Here is an 18,540-nt window from a genome sequence, read left to right as displayed (position 1 = left end):
ACTGACCCCTGTCCCCAAGTGCCACATCCACGTGGCTGTTAAATCCCTCTGGGGATGGGGATCCACCACCTCCCTGGGCAGCTGTGCCAGGGCTGGACAGCCCTGCCCATGAAGAAATGTTCCCAACATCCACCCTGCCCTCCCCAGCCCAGCCTGAGGCCGTTCCCTCTCCTCCTGTCCCTGTTCCCTGCGAGCAGAGCCCGACCCCCCCGGCTGCCCCCTCCTGTCAGGGACTTGTGCAGAGCCACAGGGTCCCCCCTGAGCCTCCTTTGCTCCGGGCTGAGCCCCTTTCCCAGCTCCCTCAGCCGCTCCTGGGGCTCCAGCCCCTTCCCAGCTCCGTTCCCTTCCCTGGACACGCTCCAGCCCCTCCAGGTCTGTCCTGCACTGAGGGACACAGGGACACTGCTCTCCACCCCGCAGGGCTCCGTGTGCCACAGCTGCCCCTCCGTGGCTGCTCCATTTTCCAGCTTTGTTTCCCGAGTATCTCGAGTTGTTCCTTGGGGACTGTCAGAATGTCTCCAGTTGACTTCCTCCCTCTTCAGCCCAATCCTGTCCTTCCAGTCATTCTGTCCCTTTGGGATGTGTTTCCCAGCCCCGGTGCCATCAGGGGTGTCCTTTCCTGGTGCACATCCTGGAAGTGCAGGATCCCAAACCAGGGATTTACTGGAAGTTACCTCATGTCTCAAATTTGCCTTCTCTGTTCCTATAACCCTGAATTCATCTGCTCTTTTAGCTCACTTTTAAAAGTTCCTTTGGAATTTGCATGGATTTAGAAGCAGCCATGACCAGTGGCTCCCAGGGCTGCCTGTTGGGTTGGGTCTCTCCACTGATGCCGTGAGGAATCTTGGATTGATCACATTCTGCATTTCATCTCCGTTTCTCCAGTGCGTCCATCCTATTTGGAGTTTAAACCCTGTCTTTTGGTGTGTTTTAAACTCGGTCTGTGACTCTGTAGCCTGAATTTCAGCTTTTTGAGGTTGTTCAGGTGTTTGGGTGTTGGGAACATCCCGTTTGTGCCAGGAAGTGCCTGAGTGCAGTCCAGAGCGAGTGCAGCCTTTGCTGCTCAGGATTATTGACCAGGAGCAGCATCATTCTGTAATCTCAGCAATAAAACCTTCAATAGCCGGGCTGGGAATGCTGCAGTGATGGGAATGGAGATGCTTTGGGCTTTCCCACTGCCCAGTTTTGTATCCTGCTTATTTTCATAGAATCATGGAATGGTTTGGGTGGGAAGGGACCTTAAAGCTCATCCCATCCCACCCCTGCCCTGGGCAGGGACACCTCCCACTGTCCCAGGCTGCTCCAAGCCCCAATGTCCAGCCTGGCCTTGGACACTGCCAGGGATCCAGGGGCAGCCACAGCTGCTCTGGGCCTCCCCACCCTCACAGTATCTTCCCAATATCCCATCCATCCCTGCCCTCTGGCACTGGGAAGCCATTCCCTGTGTCCTGTCCGTCCATGCCTTGTCCCAAGTCCCTCTCCAGCTCTCCTGGAACCCCTCTGGGCACTGGAAGGGGCTCTGAGGTCTCCCTGGAGCCTTCTCCTCTCCAGGTAAACCCCCCTAGGAGCGGTGGCCTTTGAGCTCTGGGTTTGCTCTGTGGAGCCCCATCACCAGGTGGGCCCCCCCCACCTGCTCCCACTGAATGATGTGACTTCAGGAAATGTCCCAGCTTGTCACGAGCAGCCAATTTTCCCTATTTTTAGGCTTCCATTTGCCTGAGCAGCTTTCCCTTTACATTAGCAGGGAGAGGCAACAGCCCTGCCAGGTCGGTGGTAATTGCTGAGCGATCACCCGGATTTGGAATGATTTATGAATGATTATTTTCCCTACTATTTCGATGATTAATTCTCAGTGTAATTCTTTCTAACCACCAAAATTCCGCCTGTTCCTGCATCTGCAGCTGCTATAAACCTCATCCATCTCCCTGGCAGCCGGGCCAGGCTATTAAATATAGATCCCTGCTCCATTTAATATTCATAGCGATTAAAAGTGATGAAAGCAGTTGTGTCTGCCAGAGCCAGGGTGGAAATTACTCTGCTTCAGGAATGATGGGTGAGCTCTGTATCCCAGAGATCCGGATAATTCCTCACAGGAAGGGCTGGGGATTCTGAATCATACCCTTGCTTGGTGTTGGGATAAATAGGGAATCTGGAAAGGAGGTGGGATTGATTTCTGTGCATTTACTGTGAGGAGAAAGAGCTTGGAGTTTGGGCTGGGATGGCTGCAGGATTTGCTGCTGGCTGATCCTCATGGACATCCTCCACTCTGTCTGTGGGAGGAAAAAAGGCTTGTCCCCAATCTGTGGGATGTTTTTCATACTTTTAAATCCAAAAACTCCCAGACAAGTGTGGGAAAAGGCAGGAGAAAGTGTACGAGCGGTGGAACTGGGAATGGAGGCTCAATCCATGCTGTGCTGGTGGTTGGACCACCCGGGCACCTGAAGGCAGCTTGTTCCATGGATTGGGAACACCCAGCTGGGGACTTGGATGCTTCCAAGCTCAGCTCCCCCTGGCAGATGTGCAGGTCCTGCTGCCAGTAGGGAAATCAGCTGCTGAGAGACCCATTGTCACTGCTGCAATCTCTGGTGGCTTTGGGGGACCCCAGGAATGCTGCTTGAATGAAAGTCATCCACATTCCTTCTATCCCGTCAGAGCTTTCCCTGTGGACAGCACTCAGGGATCTCTGCTCTGGCTCGACTTCACTCCTGCAGTATTGATCTGCAATTCCAACCCCCCATGAGCTCATTCCAGCTGCCTCCAGCAGAAAGCTGGGTTTAATTTCCAGCACAGGACCTGCCCTGCCTTTGGGAGGCTCCAGAGGCTCCGATGGACTGGTAGGAAAGCAGCTCAGGCTTGCAGGAGGACTGGGGAGAGATTCAAGATGATGTAGGAAGGATGAGGACTTGCTGAAAATGAGGATACTTGGGAAGGGAAAGTTTTCCACTCACAGGGAGGAGGAGGAAGGTGAGGGATGGAGGATGAGGAGAGCTGTGCTGGACTTGGAGAGGAAGATAATTCGGGATGAACTGCCTGCCCCAGCCATGGTGTGGGGCTGGGGAGCTGTGGTGCTTTGGGCCGGAGACCCTGCATGCAGTTTGGGAATTTTGGAATAAAAGGCCTAATGCTGAACCCTTCAATCCCTTTGCCTCCTCCTGGTTTATCCCTGAAAAGGCCCTTCCCAGCTCTGCTCACCCAGAGGCAGCACTGAAACAGCCCAGCCATGAGCAGCAGCTCCCTGGGATTGCTCCCTGATGGTTTTGGGGTGGGAGCTCAGCGTGGCAGCACCTCCCGTGGGATCCAGGTCCCTGGGATCCCCATGGACTGCAGTGCAAAGCCTGGGCATGTCCCCAATGTGGGGACGCTCCTCTGTTGTGCCTCCAGCCAGCAGCTTTCCCACCAGCTCCGGGGAAATTGCAGGCAATGGGAAACATTTCTCTGAGGGAGGATTTCAGGACGGAAAAAGGGGGTGGAAAGGGAGCTCTGCCTGCGTGGCTGCAGCGGGACGCTGCTCCAGGCACTGAGGTTTGTGTTCTCTGGGGCTGAGGAACAAGTCTGAGGAGGCTTATGGCTGATGGCTGCCGATCCATTTTCCATAGATTAAATTGCATCACAGCTCCAGAAATAATCTGCCCAGCTTACGGTGAGGCTGCCTGTTCCTATAGCAACACTGCGTGCCCCTGCCCTACGAACCAAACCCAGCCCGGATCCCGGAGCCGGTCCCGAGCCCAAACAGAGCACGAGGGGCTTGGCTTGGGGAGCGCTTGGGGAGCACTTGGGTTTGGGGTCAGAGGTGTAAAATATGAGCCTGGAATGTTCCTGGAGAGGGCATTTATGAGAAGCTGCTGTGGTTTGTGTCTCTGGGATTTGAGCCCGTGCTTGCAGATGTTCCCCGAGTGCATCGTGAGGAGAGTGGGAAGCAGCAGCTGCATTTGTGGAGCCTTCCCGGAGTGAGGGGGGAAGGAGGAGGGAAAGGAGGAGGAGGAGGGTGTTATGTGGGTTACTGCAGTGCCTGGGGCCGGCCCTGCTCTGCCACTCTTGTGTCGTGGCACAGGGAAGAGGGATGGGTTTGGAGTTGGGTGGCAATGGCCGCTCATGCTCTGCTCAGCCCAAATCCACCCAGGGTCCCAGAGATGTTGGCACCAAGCCCTGCACAGGGCCGGGGCAAAGCTTGGTTGCAGGACGGAGAGGGGGATGAATTCAAATCATGGATAGTCCCTCTGTGCTACTGGTGAGCACAGGGAACTCTCCAGAGCACCCTGGGAATGCAGGAAGCCTTAGGAGGATGCTGTGGAGGCTGGGCTGCCTCATCCATGGCACAGGAGCTGGAGGAACCTGGCAATTTGTTGTCAAATTTTTCCTGCCAGCCTTTCATGTTTGTTTTCTTGAGGAGCTTTTGTTCCCTGGGGACGAGTGACAGGAATTCCTGCTGAATGTCTGTCTTTCATTCCGAGCACGGCTTGTGCCGAGGAGGAGCAGGGTGAGCTGGGGTGAAGCCCCTGAGCCAGGGATATGCTGCTTCCCGAGGGCATCCAGGGCCACCTGCATCCCAGCACGGGACTGGGAGCCCCCCTGCCACCCCCTGAGGGTTTGCTGCTTTAGGATCTTAATTCCCTGGGAGCAGATGGCAGAGCTGGAACACCAGGAGGGATGAGGGTTGGGTGGGAGCCGCTGTTGTCCTGCATGGAAAGAGGGGATCTATCACTGAGCCCTTCCCTCTGCAGGGACAGGGTGTGCTGGGGGCTGGAAACCATGGATTAAAGCACTCTTCGTGTCCTTGGAGGATGTTCCCTGTGTGGAGGAGCAGGGAGGCCAGGCCTTCCTGGCTCCTGCAGGGCCTCCAGGCTGTTTGCTGGTCCCAGACATGGTCCCGATCCACTTTGGGCCTGCCCAGCTGGGGGATGTTGGTTTGAGCTTTAATGGGATTTAGGAGCTGCTGGGAGCTGAGGGTCCAAAAGGGGACCAGACTGGGGGAAAGGAGCGAGGGCAGCATCCGGAGACAGGGAGCACAGAGCATCGGAATAGAATCCCAGAATCATTAAGGTTGGAAAAGTTCTCTGAGGTCATCGAGTCCAACCATTCCCCAGCACTGCCAGGGCCACCACTGACCCCTGTCCCCCAGTGCCACATCCACGGGGCTGTTAAATCCCTCCAGGGATGGGGATCCACCACCTCCCTGGGCAGCTGTGCCAGGGCTGGAAAGTCCTTTCCATGAAGAAATGTTCCCAGTATCCAACCAGACCCTCCCCAGGCCAGCCTGAGGCCGTTCCCTCTCCTCCTGTCCCTGTTCCCTGCGAGCAGAGCCCGACCCCCCCGGCTGCCCCCTCCTGTCAGGGACTTGTGCAGAGCCACAAGGTCCCCCCTGAGCCTCCTTTGCTCCAGGCTGAGCCCCTTTCCCAGCTCCCTCAGCCGCCCCTGGGGCTCCAGCCCCTTCCCAGCTCCGTTCCCTTCCCTGGACATGCTCCAGCCCCTGAGCATCCTCCCCCTCAGCCAGTCCTCACTTCCCTTGTTCTGGTTCCTTCTCATTCCCTGCATGTTTGGAACCCCCTTCAGAGCCATCACTAAAACTCCTTCTGGGCTGTGCTGGAAAATGTTTCAATTGGATTCTGCTGGGTGTCCCTCACCATCCCCCTGTCTGAGTTGTGTTTCCCCTCTCCCCCTCTTCCCTCTCCTAAATCCTGCCAAGCATTTAGGAATCTGTGTTTTTGCAGCTTCCAAGACGTTCTGTGACTCGGAGTGAGTGCAATTAGGAACCTCCATTCAGTTCCTAACCCAGTGCTGTGACCTTGACGGTCCCATTGCACTTTGGCTTCTGCAAATCCCCCGTGGTCCATCCTCAAATGAGGAGCCCTGGATAGACTCTCTCTGTGGGTATTTCCTGACCTTCAGGGTGTTTTCCCAGCCTCAGCAAAGCCAAGTCATTTTTCTCCCTGTCTGAGCTGATCCAAAAGCTGGAATAAGGGCAGGATCCCCAGTGCTGTGGTGTTTGGGTGGGCTCCAAGCAAAGACCTCCAGGCAGAGGCTTGCTGCTCTTCCACCTTTCTGGATGAGTGAATCCTTCATCCTCAGCAATAGGAGAAATATTTCTGCTGCTCTCTGCTGCAGCCCTTGATGATAATCTTCAGCTGTACCTGCAGGAATTGGTGTGTCATGTGCGAAGGTCAGTCAGGGGTTGGACTCGATGGCCTTGGAGGTCTTTTCCAGCCTAAATGATCCTGTGATTCAAAGCAGCTTCCCTGAGACCAGCCCTGATGGGGGAACAAGGGGATGCCAGACCCCAGACCCCCTGTCCTGTGCTGTGTCACAGCATTCCCGTGGCAGTTTGTCCTGGTGGCACCAAAAGCATCTGCAGAGCTGGTGGGGATGGCCTGGTGGGACCAGGGCTCCTCTGCTCGGATCTGGGGCTGCTGCTCCAAAGCTGGTGCAGATCTGAGTGGCTGCTGCTTGCTGGAGGAAACAGAAGGATTCCTGTTCCTGTGGGTTTGGGATTTGGTCAGCTTTCCCTGGAGCTCCCAGGAGAAAGATGGAAGCACCTTCAGAGCTGGTGTCAGTGCTCCACCTTGGGGATGGATGGCAGTGAGGAGGTTTGGGTGCTCTGCGTGATCACTTCTGCTTTAACCAACTCTGATTTATTTGACTGTAGCTGTGACATTGGATTTCCTTCTTCCCAGGCTTTGATTTGAGGCAATTGCAGCAAGTTACGTTGCTTGAGATATTTTTATATAGATCTAGTATTATATAATTAATTATATATATATAAAATATATTATTAATTGGTTCCTGCTCTAGTGGAAGGTGTCCCTGCCCACAAGAGGATGGATTGAGGTGAGCTTTAATGCCTCTTCCAACCCAAACCATTCCATGATTCTATGATTCCAGTTGCCCAGGCAGGAGGAGGAAGGTGGGATCCTGCTGCCCACCCCACCAGCATTCCAACATCCCACAGCAGCAGCTTTGGGACAGCAGGAGCTGCTGAGGGATGCTCAGCTCAGCCAACTCAGCTGGAATGAGCAGCATCCCTGGGCTGACCCAGGTTCCTTCCCCCTTTTCCTGGGCTTTGAGGAGTTTATATAATTCTGCACAGCGATAAAAAATTGGGCCACGCTGTGTTCCTGTCTCAAGCTGAGCACTCGGGCAGGGATTGTTCCCACAGCCTCAATCAATGGGCAGGAAATAATGTCCTGGCAAAGTGCAGAGCCCGTCCCTCTCCGTGCTCTGCCATCCCTGTGTTGGCACTGGCCAGGCTCCCCAGGGAATGGGCACGGCCCCGAGGCTGCCAGAGCTCCAGGAGCGTTTGGACAGCGCTGCCAGGGATGGGGTGGGAATGTTGGGGTGTCTGGGTGATCTTTGTGGGTCCTTCCCAGCTCAGGACATTCTGTGATTGTGTGAAAAATCCCCAGGCCGTGATCCAGGATTGCACCTGGGCAAGGTGATCCAGGCTTTGCTCTGGAAATCCCAGAGCACTGAAAGCCCATGGGAACCAGGACTTTGGGGCAGGATTTTGTGTAAGGCAGGAGGGGGGAAAAATGAGAAGGAGGGGTTTGGGGGTTAAATGCTGCCTGGGAATGGGCAGAGGGAGGCTTCCTCTTGCTTGGCACAATTTTTGCACCACTTGTGCAAAAATTAAATTGTCTTCGTGAATTATTTTTGATGTCTGCAAACAGAAAATTGGGAAATTTGGATTGTCCCGTGGATTTTGCCATGTTCAAGCTCCTGTTGGCAATGACAGCGGGGTTGGCTTCTGCTCCTGGGAGCTTTATAAAACATGGGACTTTATTATAAATTGGCTATTAAAGTCCTCGTTAGTGATCAGATCCCAGAGCTGTGGAGAAGGCACTCCTGCCTTCTGGAGTGCAGGCAGCTGGCACAGCCTGGAGAGGCTGCTGGAATGCTGGTGGGAGGAGCACAGATTCTCACCTGGAGAGAGAGATGGTGAAGGAAGCCAGAGACTGCCCTGGAAAGAGCAGCCTGGTGTCCCTCTCCCAGCGAGTGTCCGGGGTGTGGAATGCTCTGTCCTTGGAAGCACCGCCTCAGGACAATATGCAAAGCCCAGGGAACGTGCCCACACTGCTGGAGACCCTTTGCATGCCCAGCATGGAAGGCACTGTGGGAACACTTGAAACTTTTGTATCACAAAGTGGACTTTGAGGAGGTTTTGGTCATTTTCTGTACTGGTAGAAAAGTGGCTTTGATTTTCTTGCCAGGTCTTCTGGAGTTGGGCTGTGATGTGAGCCCGTGCCATCGCTGTGGTGCCTCTGTGCACCCTCCTGGGATGGAGCCCTTGGAATCCTGCCTGTTCCCAGTCTGCTTTCCCTACCAGCTGCTCTGGACACTCCCCTGGTGCTGTCCCCTGTCCAGGCTCAGCAGCTCCCCAGCCTGTCCGTGGGAGCTGCCCTGCTCCCAACACCTCAGCTGGCAGCTCACCTTCCTTGGGGAGCTCTCAGCTGGCTCCCCCGGCTGCTCTGACTGTCCTTTGTCCTTGGTGGCCGCTTCTTCTCCTGGCTCCAACAGCTTCTCCTCATGTTTGTCAGAACTCTGAGCTGTGCATGCTCCAGGCTGGGTTGCAGAGGGACCAAATGGTGATGCTGGGAGATGCTGCTCTGGTGCTTCACGAGCCTCTTTGGGGTTTGCTCCGTGCCGCATTTCGCTCGGATTTTGTCCCGTTGTCCCTGGGCAGTGAGGTTGGTGCTGCTGTGGAGGATCAGCCCTGTCCCTGAGCTGTGCCCCCTGTCCCATCACATCCGTTCTGGGTAGGTTCACCACGAGTCCTGGTGTGACACTGAGCTGTGCTCTGCTCCTGCTCCCACTCCGGGTTGATGATCCTGTCACATTTATCCGGATCCTTGCCTTTGGATCCTGGTAATCGAAGGGTTGCTCTTCCTCTGGTTTCCTTACTGTGGATTCAATCTGAGCAGTGCCTGGACACCTCTCTCAGTACCCACAGCATTTCCAGAGCTCCTATCAATGAGCCAGGAATAGCAGCCAAACACCCACCTGCCAGGGAATCACGGGTTTCCTTCTTTCCTCGCAGCCCTGAGAGGGAATGTGCTGCTCCCCCGTTACACCAGAGCCATCCCTGAGCTCCGTGCCTGGATTGTGTGGAGAATGTTCTCACTCCCCCGACTCCCCCAGACCTGGCAGAGAAGCTGCAGGCAGGTTTTGCTGGTGCCCATCTCTCTGAAATTCAGAAATAGGTGACTGATGGAGGGGAGATAAAGGAGCAGCTCCCTGCTCCGCTGCCTCGGAGGGTTTTGGGAGCACCTGCAAAACCCTTGGCTGAACTTTTGAGCCCCTGCCCAGGACCTGCTTCTCTCTCTTTGTATTTGCTTTGGGTGCTGCCATCTCTTGGGACCAATCATCTCCTTCCTGGGGGAGCAGTGAGGTGATCAGAAATGCTGTGTTACCCTCGCTGCGTGGATTTGGGTTCATTTCCTGGTTTTAAGTGTTCTGGAGTTGCAGCAATTTTTGCTGTAGCTGATCGTGGAGTTTTCTGCCCTCTGAAGACATGGTGCTGGTTTTGGGTAGCAGTGTTACTTTCCTCCGTGTCTCTGTGACCTCTCCCTCGGGTGACCTGTCCTGAGCAGAGCTGGCAGAACCCCCAGTGCAGAGGGGATCGACCCCGGTGAGCCTGGGAAGGGCAGGTTTGGTGTGTGGCACCCCCTGTGCCACCCCTCCACCCAGCCCTGAACCAGATCTCAGTCACAGCCACCGGAGCAGCCACTCAGGGCTCTGGGTGCCACCCCCACCACGCTGTGCTCGGAGGGGGGGGCGGTGGGTGGCCGCGACCCCCAGCCCGGCGCTGGGAGGAGGCGGGAGGTCCCTGGTCCCTGCCCGTGGCGCTGCTGGGCCGGGGGTAACCATGGAAACGCTCTTCTCTCCATCCCTCCCTTCGCAGATGACTCAGGTGACGAGGAGCCCGCCTCGCAGTCAGACAAGAGTGAGCTGCACGGCCCCCTGAAGACCCTGTCGAGTAAGCTGGAGGACCTGAGCACCTGCAATGAGCTGATCGCCAAGCACGGCGCAGCCCTGCAGCGCTCGCTCAGCGAGCTGGAGAACCTGCGCCTGCCGGCCGACAGCGGAGAGAAGATCAAGGCGGTGAACGAGCGCGCCACGCTCTTCCGCATCACCTCCAATGCTATGATCAACGTGAGTGCTGCTTCTCCTCCCCCTCCTCCTCCTCCTCCTCTTCCTCCTCCATCCTCCTGCCCTCCCTGTTCGCTCCCCTTTCCTTGGCGGGTGCCACGGCGAGGGGATGGGAAGTTGGGAAGATGCAGCTGGGAAGAGGGCATGGATATGGACCTCATCAGGACACAGGTCTGCTGCATCCTTCCAGCCTGCTCCATGTAATGGGTTGTTTCTGGAAAGCTGGGAAATGTGGATGGTGGGAGTGCTGAGGGGCTTTCTGCTGCTCCATGGGGGGAATTCTGACTGGCACAGCACTTTAGAGCCCGCTGCCCGCTGCAGGTTGAGACCCACATACCACATCCCTCACATCCTCAGTGCTTCCATGAAGCTGCTCGTGTTCCACACGGCTGTGGGATTTAACCCCCTCAGGGTCTTGTGCTTGCTCTGCTCTCCCAGCCGGGTCGTTGGAGGTCGGGAAGTGGTGCCGGCACCGCCGCTGCTCCTGCCTTGTGCAGTCTCATGCTGCTTTCTGGTTGTTTTTTGGAGACAGCTCGTGTTTGGAGTGTGGCTCTGCCTCTTTCACAGCGAGGCAGCTCTTCCTGGGGAGCCTGCTTTACCCCAGGGAGCTCTGAGAGAGAGCAAAACTGTGTAAAATATTTAAATGAAATTAAAAAAAAACCAATCCCAAAGCTTTCACGGGGCTGGAATAATGTATGAAGGCAGAGCTCAGGGAATTGTGAATGGAGCAGTGCTGTCCCAGCCCTGAGCAGAAGGAGGTTGGGTGGTGTTTGATGTGGGCTTTAAAAAATAACAATAATTCCCAGCAGGAGCCGGAGGGCACTCTGAGCCCCACGGTCGCAGCATCCTCCCCATTCCCACTCCTTGGATTCTGTAGGGGGGAAAGGGCTTTCTGAGTCTCTCTTTTGTGTTTCAGAGCAATTTGGGGATGCTTGTGCAGTGTTCTCCCCACGGAGAGTTTGTCCCAAGTTTTGAGAATGGGGTTGGCAGCGTGGTGGGAGGTGCCAGCTGACCCTTGATGCTGCCCAGGTTTGCTGTCAGGAGGCAGAACGGCAGTGGGATGTGGGCAGGGAATTGCTGGGGAGAGGATTCTCCAGCAGCCTTTGGAAAGGGATGAGCAGAGCACTATTTGCTGTGTCCAGCCCAGACAGGAGGAGAAGAGGAGGAGGAGGTTGTGGTTGTTGGACGTGATAAAAGCTTGAGCAAGGCTGTCTGGAGGGTGGGGAAATTCCACAAAAACTGTTGTGCCGGGATAAAACAGCAGGAACATGGCTTGTCCAAAATTCCAAGCAGGTAAGAGGGGCCAGGGGGGTGGCAGGGCAGGTTCTCACGTGGGTGCTGTGGATCTGTTTCTAACAGCAGCCTTTGGTACTTCGGCTCTGGATGGGCATCCTGAGGAGATGCCCGAGGGAAAGGCTGTGCCCTGGAAGGAGCAGGATGGGAGATGCCCAGGGGAAAAGCTGTGCCCTGGAAGGAGCAGGACTGGAAGGGGCAGGATGGGAGATGCCCAGGGGAAAAGCTGTGCCCTGGAAGGAGCAGGACTGGAAGGAGCAGGATGGCAGCAGTGTGGCAGCTCCCGGGAGAAGGTTGTGGCTCTCCCAGCTCACCGCTGAGCCCGTTGTTTCGGGAGGAGGTGACAGAGCTGTGGGCAGGGGGACACTTTGAGGGGCTGGGTTAGAAAGGCAGGAGAAGGACAAGCAGTGAGGGGGAGACCAGGAAGGAGGGGACCAGCCCGACCCCATGTCATGGGGACTGGTGGCTCCCAGCCACACTGTCACCTTTTCCAGCATGGATCCCTTTCTGTGTCTTGATTTCTCCTTTTAGATGGGGTGATGCCTTCTGGAGCTGCCAGCAGCCTCTCGTGGGGGGGTGGGGGGAGCTCTGTGCAGTGCAAAGATCCCAAAATCTTGTGTTGAACACTAAACATCACTCCAGGGAAGCACGTGGAGCTTCCTGGTGAAAATAAACCTTGCTCGTGCCCACCTCCATCCCTGAGCACATCTCCTGTGGGAGCACAAGCTGCTTTTGCCAGGCCAGTTTCCTTGCAGGAGAAATTCAACTCTCCTTGCTGGCCAGACTTTTCCCGGACAGATCCCAGCTGGCAGCGCTGGGCTGGTGCTGGCACGTGGTTGCTCCGTGTCCAGGCTCTGCCCTGGCTGCAGCACCAAACCTCACAGATCCACTCCATGGAAGTGGATATGGATCCGTGAGGTTTGGTACTGTGGCTGTGAGCAGAGGGGGTTGGGTGCTCCAGGGAAGGAATGGGTGCTCCTGGAAAGAAGGGCTGGGAGCTCTGAGGAAGGGATGGATGCTCCAGTGAAGGAATGGGTGCTCCAGGGAAGGGAAGGGTGCTCCAGGGAAGGGAAGGGTGCTCCTGGGAAGGAATGGGTTCTCCTGGGAAGAAGAGAAGGGTGCTGCAGGGAAGGGAAGGGTGCTCCTGGGAAGGAACAGGTGCTCCAGGGAAGAAGGGCTGGGAGCTCTGGGGAAGGGATGGATGCTCCAGTGAAGGAGTGGGTGCTCCAGGGAAGAGAAGGGTGCTCCTGGGAAGGGAAAGGTGCTCCTGGGAAGAAGGGCTGGGAGCTGTGGGGAAGGGATGGATGCTCCATTGAAGGAGTGGGTGCTCCAGGGAAGGGAAGGGTGCTCCTGGGAAGAAGGGCTGGGAGCTGTGGGGCTGGCACGTGCAGTGGCCTCTGATCCGATTATGTAAATGGCCCCGGAGCCGCGGGGAGCGCAGCAAGCACAGGAAATAAATAAATAGAGATGGAAATGCAAGAGCTTTGCTGCGAAGGTGACCTTCCCTCTGTGCTCTGGGTGCTGCCACGGCCAGAACAGGGTGCTTCCCTCCAGAGGCTGGGAGCATCACCTGGGCAGATGGTGCTGGGAGTGATGGGGAAAGGCGTGGGCAGAGGCAGAGCGGGACGTGCTGGGCTGTTGTGCTCCAGGTGAGGATTTCAGACGTGCAGGGACTGGCTGGTGCAGGGCTTAAATTGAAGCCCAGAGCTCTGTGAGTTTCCTGTTGGCTCTGCTCCCTGTTGGAATGTCACCAGACAGAGTCCAGGCTCGCCGGGATGGAGGAGCCCCGTGTCAGCAGGGCTGGGCAGCAGACACACAAAGCCAATCTGCCACGGGGGAGGAGTGGGAGGTGTGTAAAAATAAGAAGCAACAAATCACCGGGATAATGAGAGGCCCAGAGGATCCGGAGCAGTGGCTGAGTTGTGTAGACTCATCCAAGGAGTGGGGAAAGCTCCGTCTCATCGTTCAGCAGGAGACAGCAGGCAGGAGGGATGTATGGATGCGCTGAGGAAGCCGGTTTGGGCGTCGGGAAGAGCTCACAGGGCTGTGGGTGGTGATGGAAATAGGTTTTTAATGGGAATGGGGATGCTACGGTGGAGCTTTGTGCTTCCTCGAGGAACGGGAGCGTGGGGAGCAGCAGGGCTTGGGCTTGCCTGTGTCATTCCTGGGTTAGTTTGTGTTTTTCCTTGAGGTTTTGGAGGAGCAGGGGTGCAGGAAGGCTCTGCCAGGCCAGGGCAGCCCAGACAAGGAAGGGTGAGAGGAGCAGGGGTGCAGTGCTGGGTGGGAGATGCTGCTCCATCAGGATTTGGTGAGAAGGGACCACCTGGAGCAGGCGGTCCCAGAAACAAAGGACTCAGCTGCCCCTGAGAGGCACTGGTGGCCACCCCAGCCTGTCCTGCAGATGCCAGCACTTGATTTGAGGCAGGCTGATTTCCCACCCAGCTTTTCCTTTCCCATGGGAATGAACCCTCCTGGAGCAGCAGCACCTGAGACATCAGCACAGAGCACCCTCCATCCTTCAGATCTTCCAAGGGTGTGAAACACAGAGCTGGAGCCAGAGTGAGGTGGACAACAGCATGTGCTGCCTCTCCTCCAGGAAAGGGCCCACGGGCTGTCGGTTTAAGCCTCTCCAGGACACCCAGCAGCATCCCAGAGGCTGCGTCCCCCAGTCCCAGCAGGATTTCTCCCTGTGGATCCCTCCAGGGCTGTGCTCCAGCTCAGCAGCAGTTTTGGGGTGGCCTTGTGCTACGTGCCAGTGGCTCAAGGAACCACTGGCCTCTCCCTGCAGCCGCACTGGGCTCCTGGCGACTCTGAGTGGCATCTGCCTGGTGGAGTAGGTTTAAGTGGAGCCTCTGGGTGCCTGTGCTGGAATGAGCTGTCTGGGCACAAGATGTGCTTCCCCAGGGCTGCTCCTCTGCCTCCAGCTTCCCCCTGGAGCCCTGAGCCTCCTTCTGCTCCCTGGGAATGCTGCTGTGGTTGATCCATAGTCCCAAAACTGTTTCCATATTAGCTCAGATGATGCTGAGCAGCCTCAGGTTGCCCAGGCAGTGTCCAGCCCGGTGTGTGAGTTCTGGGTTTATCTAGTGGTGGATGATGGATACACCCCATGTGTGTGTGTCTGCTTGGAACACTGCTTAAAGCTGGGATGCAACAGAGCCCCTGCCATCACCTCCCTGGGGTGACCGTGGGGCCGGGGTGATGCTGTTGGTCCATACCTTGGGCACGTCCCTGCGCTGAACTGGTTCCCAGTATAGACAGACATACGGTCTGTCCCTCAGGGTCCCGAAACCCATCATGGCACAGGCAGGATGAGGGACCTGGCATCCTCCATCTGGGCAGCAGGGAGGGACCAGCAGCCTGCTGGGCTACTCCCAGTTCACCCCAGTACAGCCAGTGGGCTGGAGGAGCTCTCCCTGTGCATCCAGGGGTTAATTCCAGCACTGCAACGAGGAAACTCCGTCTTTAACTCCCGGATTTGCTTCCTTAGGGCAGGGATTCCCTCCGTGACCCCAGGCAGCTGCTCTGCTGCCCAAAACCCCAGCCAAACCCCACAGGGGGCCAGGGCTTGCCCCCGTGCCCGTGGGAGGGTGATGGCGCAGGAGCTCTCGCTGGCATGTGGCACAGGCTGTGTTAATTATCCGTGCTGCGCTAACGACGCGCACTAATCAGCGCCTTGCAAACCATGTCACCGACCCAGAAAAGCCCCGGCAGTGGGATTAAATCCCTAGCCCAGCCCTAATCCCCCTCGGATGAGAGGGCCGCAACGAGGGCTCCGGGTGCCCTGCGTGTTCCTGCTGTGGATGCGCCGCGCTGACGAGGAAATAACTGGTGGGTGCTTTGCTCTTACTGGGGGAAGGGTGGGAGGCTGACAGTGGCACCCTGGGGTCTGTCCCTGCCTGAGTGGGGCCGGGGGAACGGAAATGGGGAGATGTGGAAGTGATGTAAAGATGAGATGAGGAGCCCGGGCCCTGCTCTCGGAGCTGCTGTGCCTTTCTCGGAGCATCCTGTGATGTTTTTAAAACATAGAGGTGTGAGGGTATCTCTGATCAGATCTGTTCAGACAGGCAGTGCCTTCCTCCCACTCCATCCTCATCATCATTCCCTGAGTGCTTCCAACTGGGTTTTATCAGGTGTGTGGGTGCTCATCCCTCGTGTGTGGCCGTGGGGCCTCCATGCTGGCCAGGGCTTTCAGTGGGTGCTCCTGCTCACCCTGCCTTGGGGGTCTTCACCTTTCCTTCTCGTGTTCTGTCTCCTCCTCCTCCTCCTCGTGTCCACCCTCCACCAGGAAGCTTCAGGCTGTCCCTGGGCTCCCCTCAGAACCTCGTGCGAGAAGAGGGAGGATGAATCTGTCCCCAGCACCCGAGGGTGCTTCTTGCAGCTCTTCCCTCCTGGATTTTTTTGGCTGAGAGGGATGATTAGTTCTCTGCTGGGGAGAGTTGGGAGTGTTTGTGCTGTGCTGCTGGGTCAGCAGGGCTGTGTTGGTGGGCTCAGCACGGCCCTGCACCGTCAGCAGTGCCTGGGGTTGAGCAGCAGCTCTGCTGAGCCGGGAGCCAGCCCAGGCAGGCATCACCTCTGCCATTAACCTGTGCCCAGGGATCCTCCTGGGATCCTCCTCCCTGCCTGGAGGCTCGGGCAGGATGGAGCCGTGGGGAGGGCAAATATCAAAGCATTGCTGGGTGAATCCCTTTGGGCTCACAAGGGTTGTGTTTGCCTCTTCCCTGGGCTGCTGCCCCGAGATGCTTCACTGGGGCTCCTTCCTCCAGCTTTTGTCGAAGAAAAAAAGCACTGGACTGGCAGCTCTGCTCTCCCGTGGATTTACCCAGGAAGAAGTTGTGGCACTGGGAGATGAGGGGATTGTCGGGGGCTGCTGCTGCTCCTGCAGCCCCTCTCGTACCGTGGGGAGGCTTGCACGAGGCTGAATCCGAGGGACGATCCGAGGCAGCTTCCTGCACGTCCCGGGGTTCGGAGCTGCCCGCGGGCAGTGCCAGCTGCTCCTGCCGCCGAGCGCTCGGACAGATGCTCCTCCAGCCTGGAATCTGCTCCATCAGGGCATGAGGAAAGCAGCCAGTGAGAGCCTCAGGAAATCTGTCATCCTGGGAGCCATCAGCAGGACAGCTCTCTGGGCACACCAGCGCCGGGGTCGGGGCTCCAGGGGCCTGGAAGTGGAGACTGGCTGCTCTTGTGATGGTGTCCACCTGGGAGGGTCCCCCACTGCTGGGGTGGGTCTGGGGGCTCGGGCAAGTGAAGGACAATGAAGGATGTGCAGCAGCCACCTGGAGGTACCTCCCTGCAGGGAAAGAGCCAGTGCCGGGAGCTTCCCAAGGAGGGGATTTTTGGCACAGGTGGCAGTGGAGAGGCCCCGCTGCTGTGCAGGCAGGTGGGAGCACCAGGACAAGCCTGAGACATGTTCATGGCTGGAGGAGAGCAGGGAAGCCCTGCAGGGACACAGTTCTGGGGTGGCCACTCTGCAGCAGGAGCTCCCAGCACAGTCTCAGCTCCCAGAGGGGTCCCAGCATGTCCTTGGCACCCTCTGGCATGGCCAGTGGAGGCTGCTGGGTGCTGCTCAGTGAGGTCTGGGATGGAAGGGTCGGTACTGCCGGCAGCCCGGGGTATCCAGCAAATCCCTTAGTTGTTTTTCCACCAGAAACCAGACCCAAATCCTTCCTGTGGTGCAGCTCCGGGCTGGCATTGCCTTGGTCTGTAACCCGTGGGCAGCGTTGGCTCATTCCTGTTCCCAGAACCACACTGAACACGTCCTCCTCTCCTGCCAAGTGCCGCTGATTCTGGATCAGTCCCTGATTCCTCGTCCATGGAGGCTGCGTGGGGTTGGGATTAGAGCCTCTTAGCACAGCCAGCCCGGTGGATTTGCCACTGTTTCCCACTAATCCCCTCTTCATTGCATGGGGTGGATTCCACGGTGCTGGCAGCGGCGCTGCAGGCGGGGTCTGGATGCTGTGCTGGCCCTGCAGCTTTGGGATGAGCTGTGGGATGAGCTTGGCTCTGAGGAACCCTTGGGCAGGGTGGGTCTGGTTGGAACACCGGTGTGTCCATGCTTTTAAGCAGATGGCCCAAAATAACAAGATAGGGTGGAAAAATTCCCAGAGATACAACCAGGAGGCAAGATCTGACCCCAGCACAGTGTGGATGTCTCTGTTTTGGACATACCCATCCTGGACTTCTCCATCTTGGACTTCTCTGTCTTGGGCATCTCCATCATGGACATCTCTGACTCCCAGGGAATCCATGGTCCCCAGAGAAAAGCAAGCTCATAAAGTGCCACATGGAATGGGACCGTCAGGGATTTTGGGAGCACCTTGTTCAAGCACTGGGGGTCTGGCTGAGTTGCTGACAGTGGCACCAAGGGGTGGGCTGGAGCCTGCTCCAGTGTCTTCCGACTTCCTGTTGGAGCACTTGGGATCTTTTCCATGTCTGTGCATTTTTGTAGCACCTGTTTTCCCTGGATGCAGAGGGAGCGGGATGATTTTGTGTTGAACTCACAGGGTTTATGCAATGTCACCTTGGTTTCTCAGGGTGTCACAACATGCTGAGGCTCAGCCCAGCTCTCCCCACCAGCCCTGCCCCAGGGAGGAGCAGTTCCTGGTGTTCCTGCATCCTGCTTCAGACAGCCGGGCTGCTGGCTGGGGGTCACTGCAAGGATTTGGGACAGATTTGCTGTTATTTAAGCAGGCTGTGTTGATGTGGTGCTGAGCAGCAGCCTGGCCTCGGGCTCCAGCACGGCTGTGGGTGCCATCGCTGTCGAGCAGATGACCACACTCCAGACCATGTCTCGTTGCCATCTGACTGTGTGTGGGATGATTTGGGATTCAGGTTGGCTCTGTCCTTGTGTTTCCCCTTTGCTTGCTGCTCAGAGTGTTTCTGGGGGGAGGAGGGACAAATTAACCCTCTCTGGGTGCAGTGGCAGATTGTGACTCTGTCTCACTGCTCTGAACCCAAACGGCTTCAGCCCCGTCCCTGGAAGTGCTCAAGGCTGGACAGGGCTCAGAGCAACCTAATAGAAGGTGTCCCTGCCCTTGGAGGGGGTGGAACGGGATGAGTTCCAAGGTCCCTTCCCACCCAGCCCGTGGTGCTGTGATTCTCTGGTTTCGT

At 57.0% G+C, this 18,540-nt stretch overlaps 1 protein-coding gene across 6 annotated transcripts in view; it reads left to right on the top strand.

The window, feature by feature from the left end:
- The window catches only part of OSBP2 (oxysterol binding protein 2), a 100,725-nt gene that overhangs the window by 61,119 nt on the left and 21,066 nt on the right, over window positions 1-18,540 (top strand). For all 6 annotated transcript variants that reach the window (XM_032127680.1, XM_032127679.1, XM_032127678.1 and 3 more), the window contains one exon: window positions 9,893-10,143. In XM_032127680.1, the coding sequence (XP_031983571.1) occupies window positions 9,893-10,143 (251 nt within the window). The remainder of the gene's footprint in view (window positions 1-9,892; window positions 10,144-18,540) is intronic.

The sequence above is a fragment of the Corvus moneduloides genome, chromosome 18, assembly GCF_009650955.1.
Source record: "Corvus moneduloides isolate bCorMon1 chromosome 18, bCorMon1.pri, whole genome shotgun sequence".
In the NCBI taxonomy this organism is placed as follows: domain Eukaryota; kingdom Metazoa; phylum Chordata; class Aves; order Passeriformes; family Corvidae; genus Corvus; species Corvus moneduloides.
Note: the sequence above shows the minus strand (reverse complement) of the source record. Positions and strands in the feature narration are given on the sequence as shown.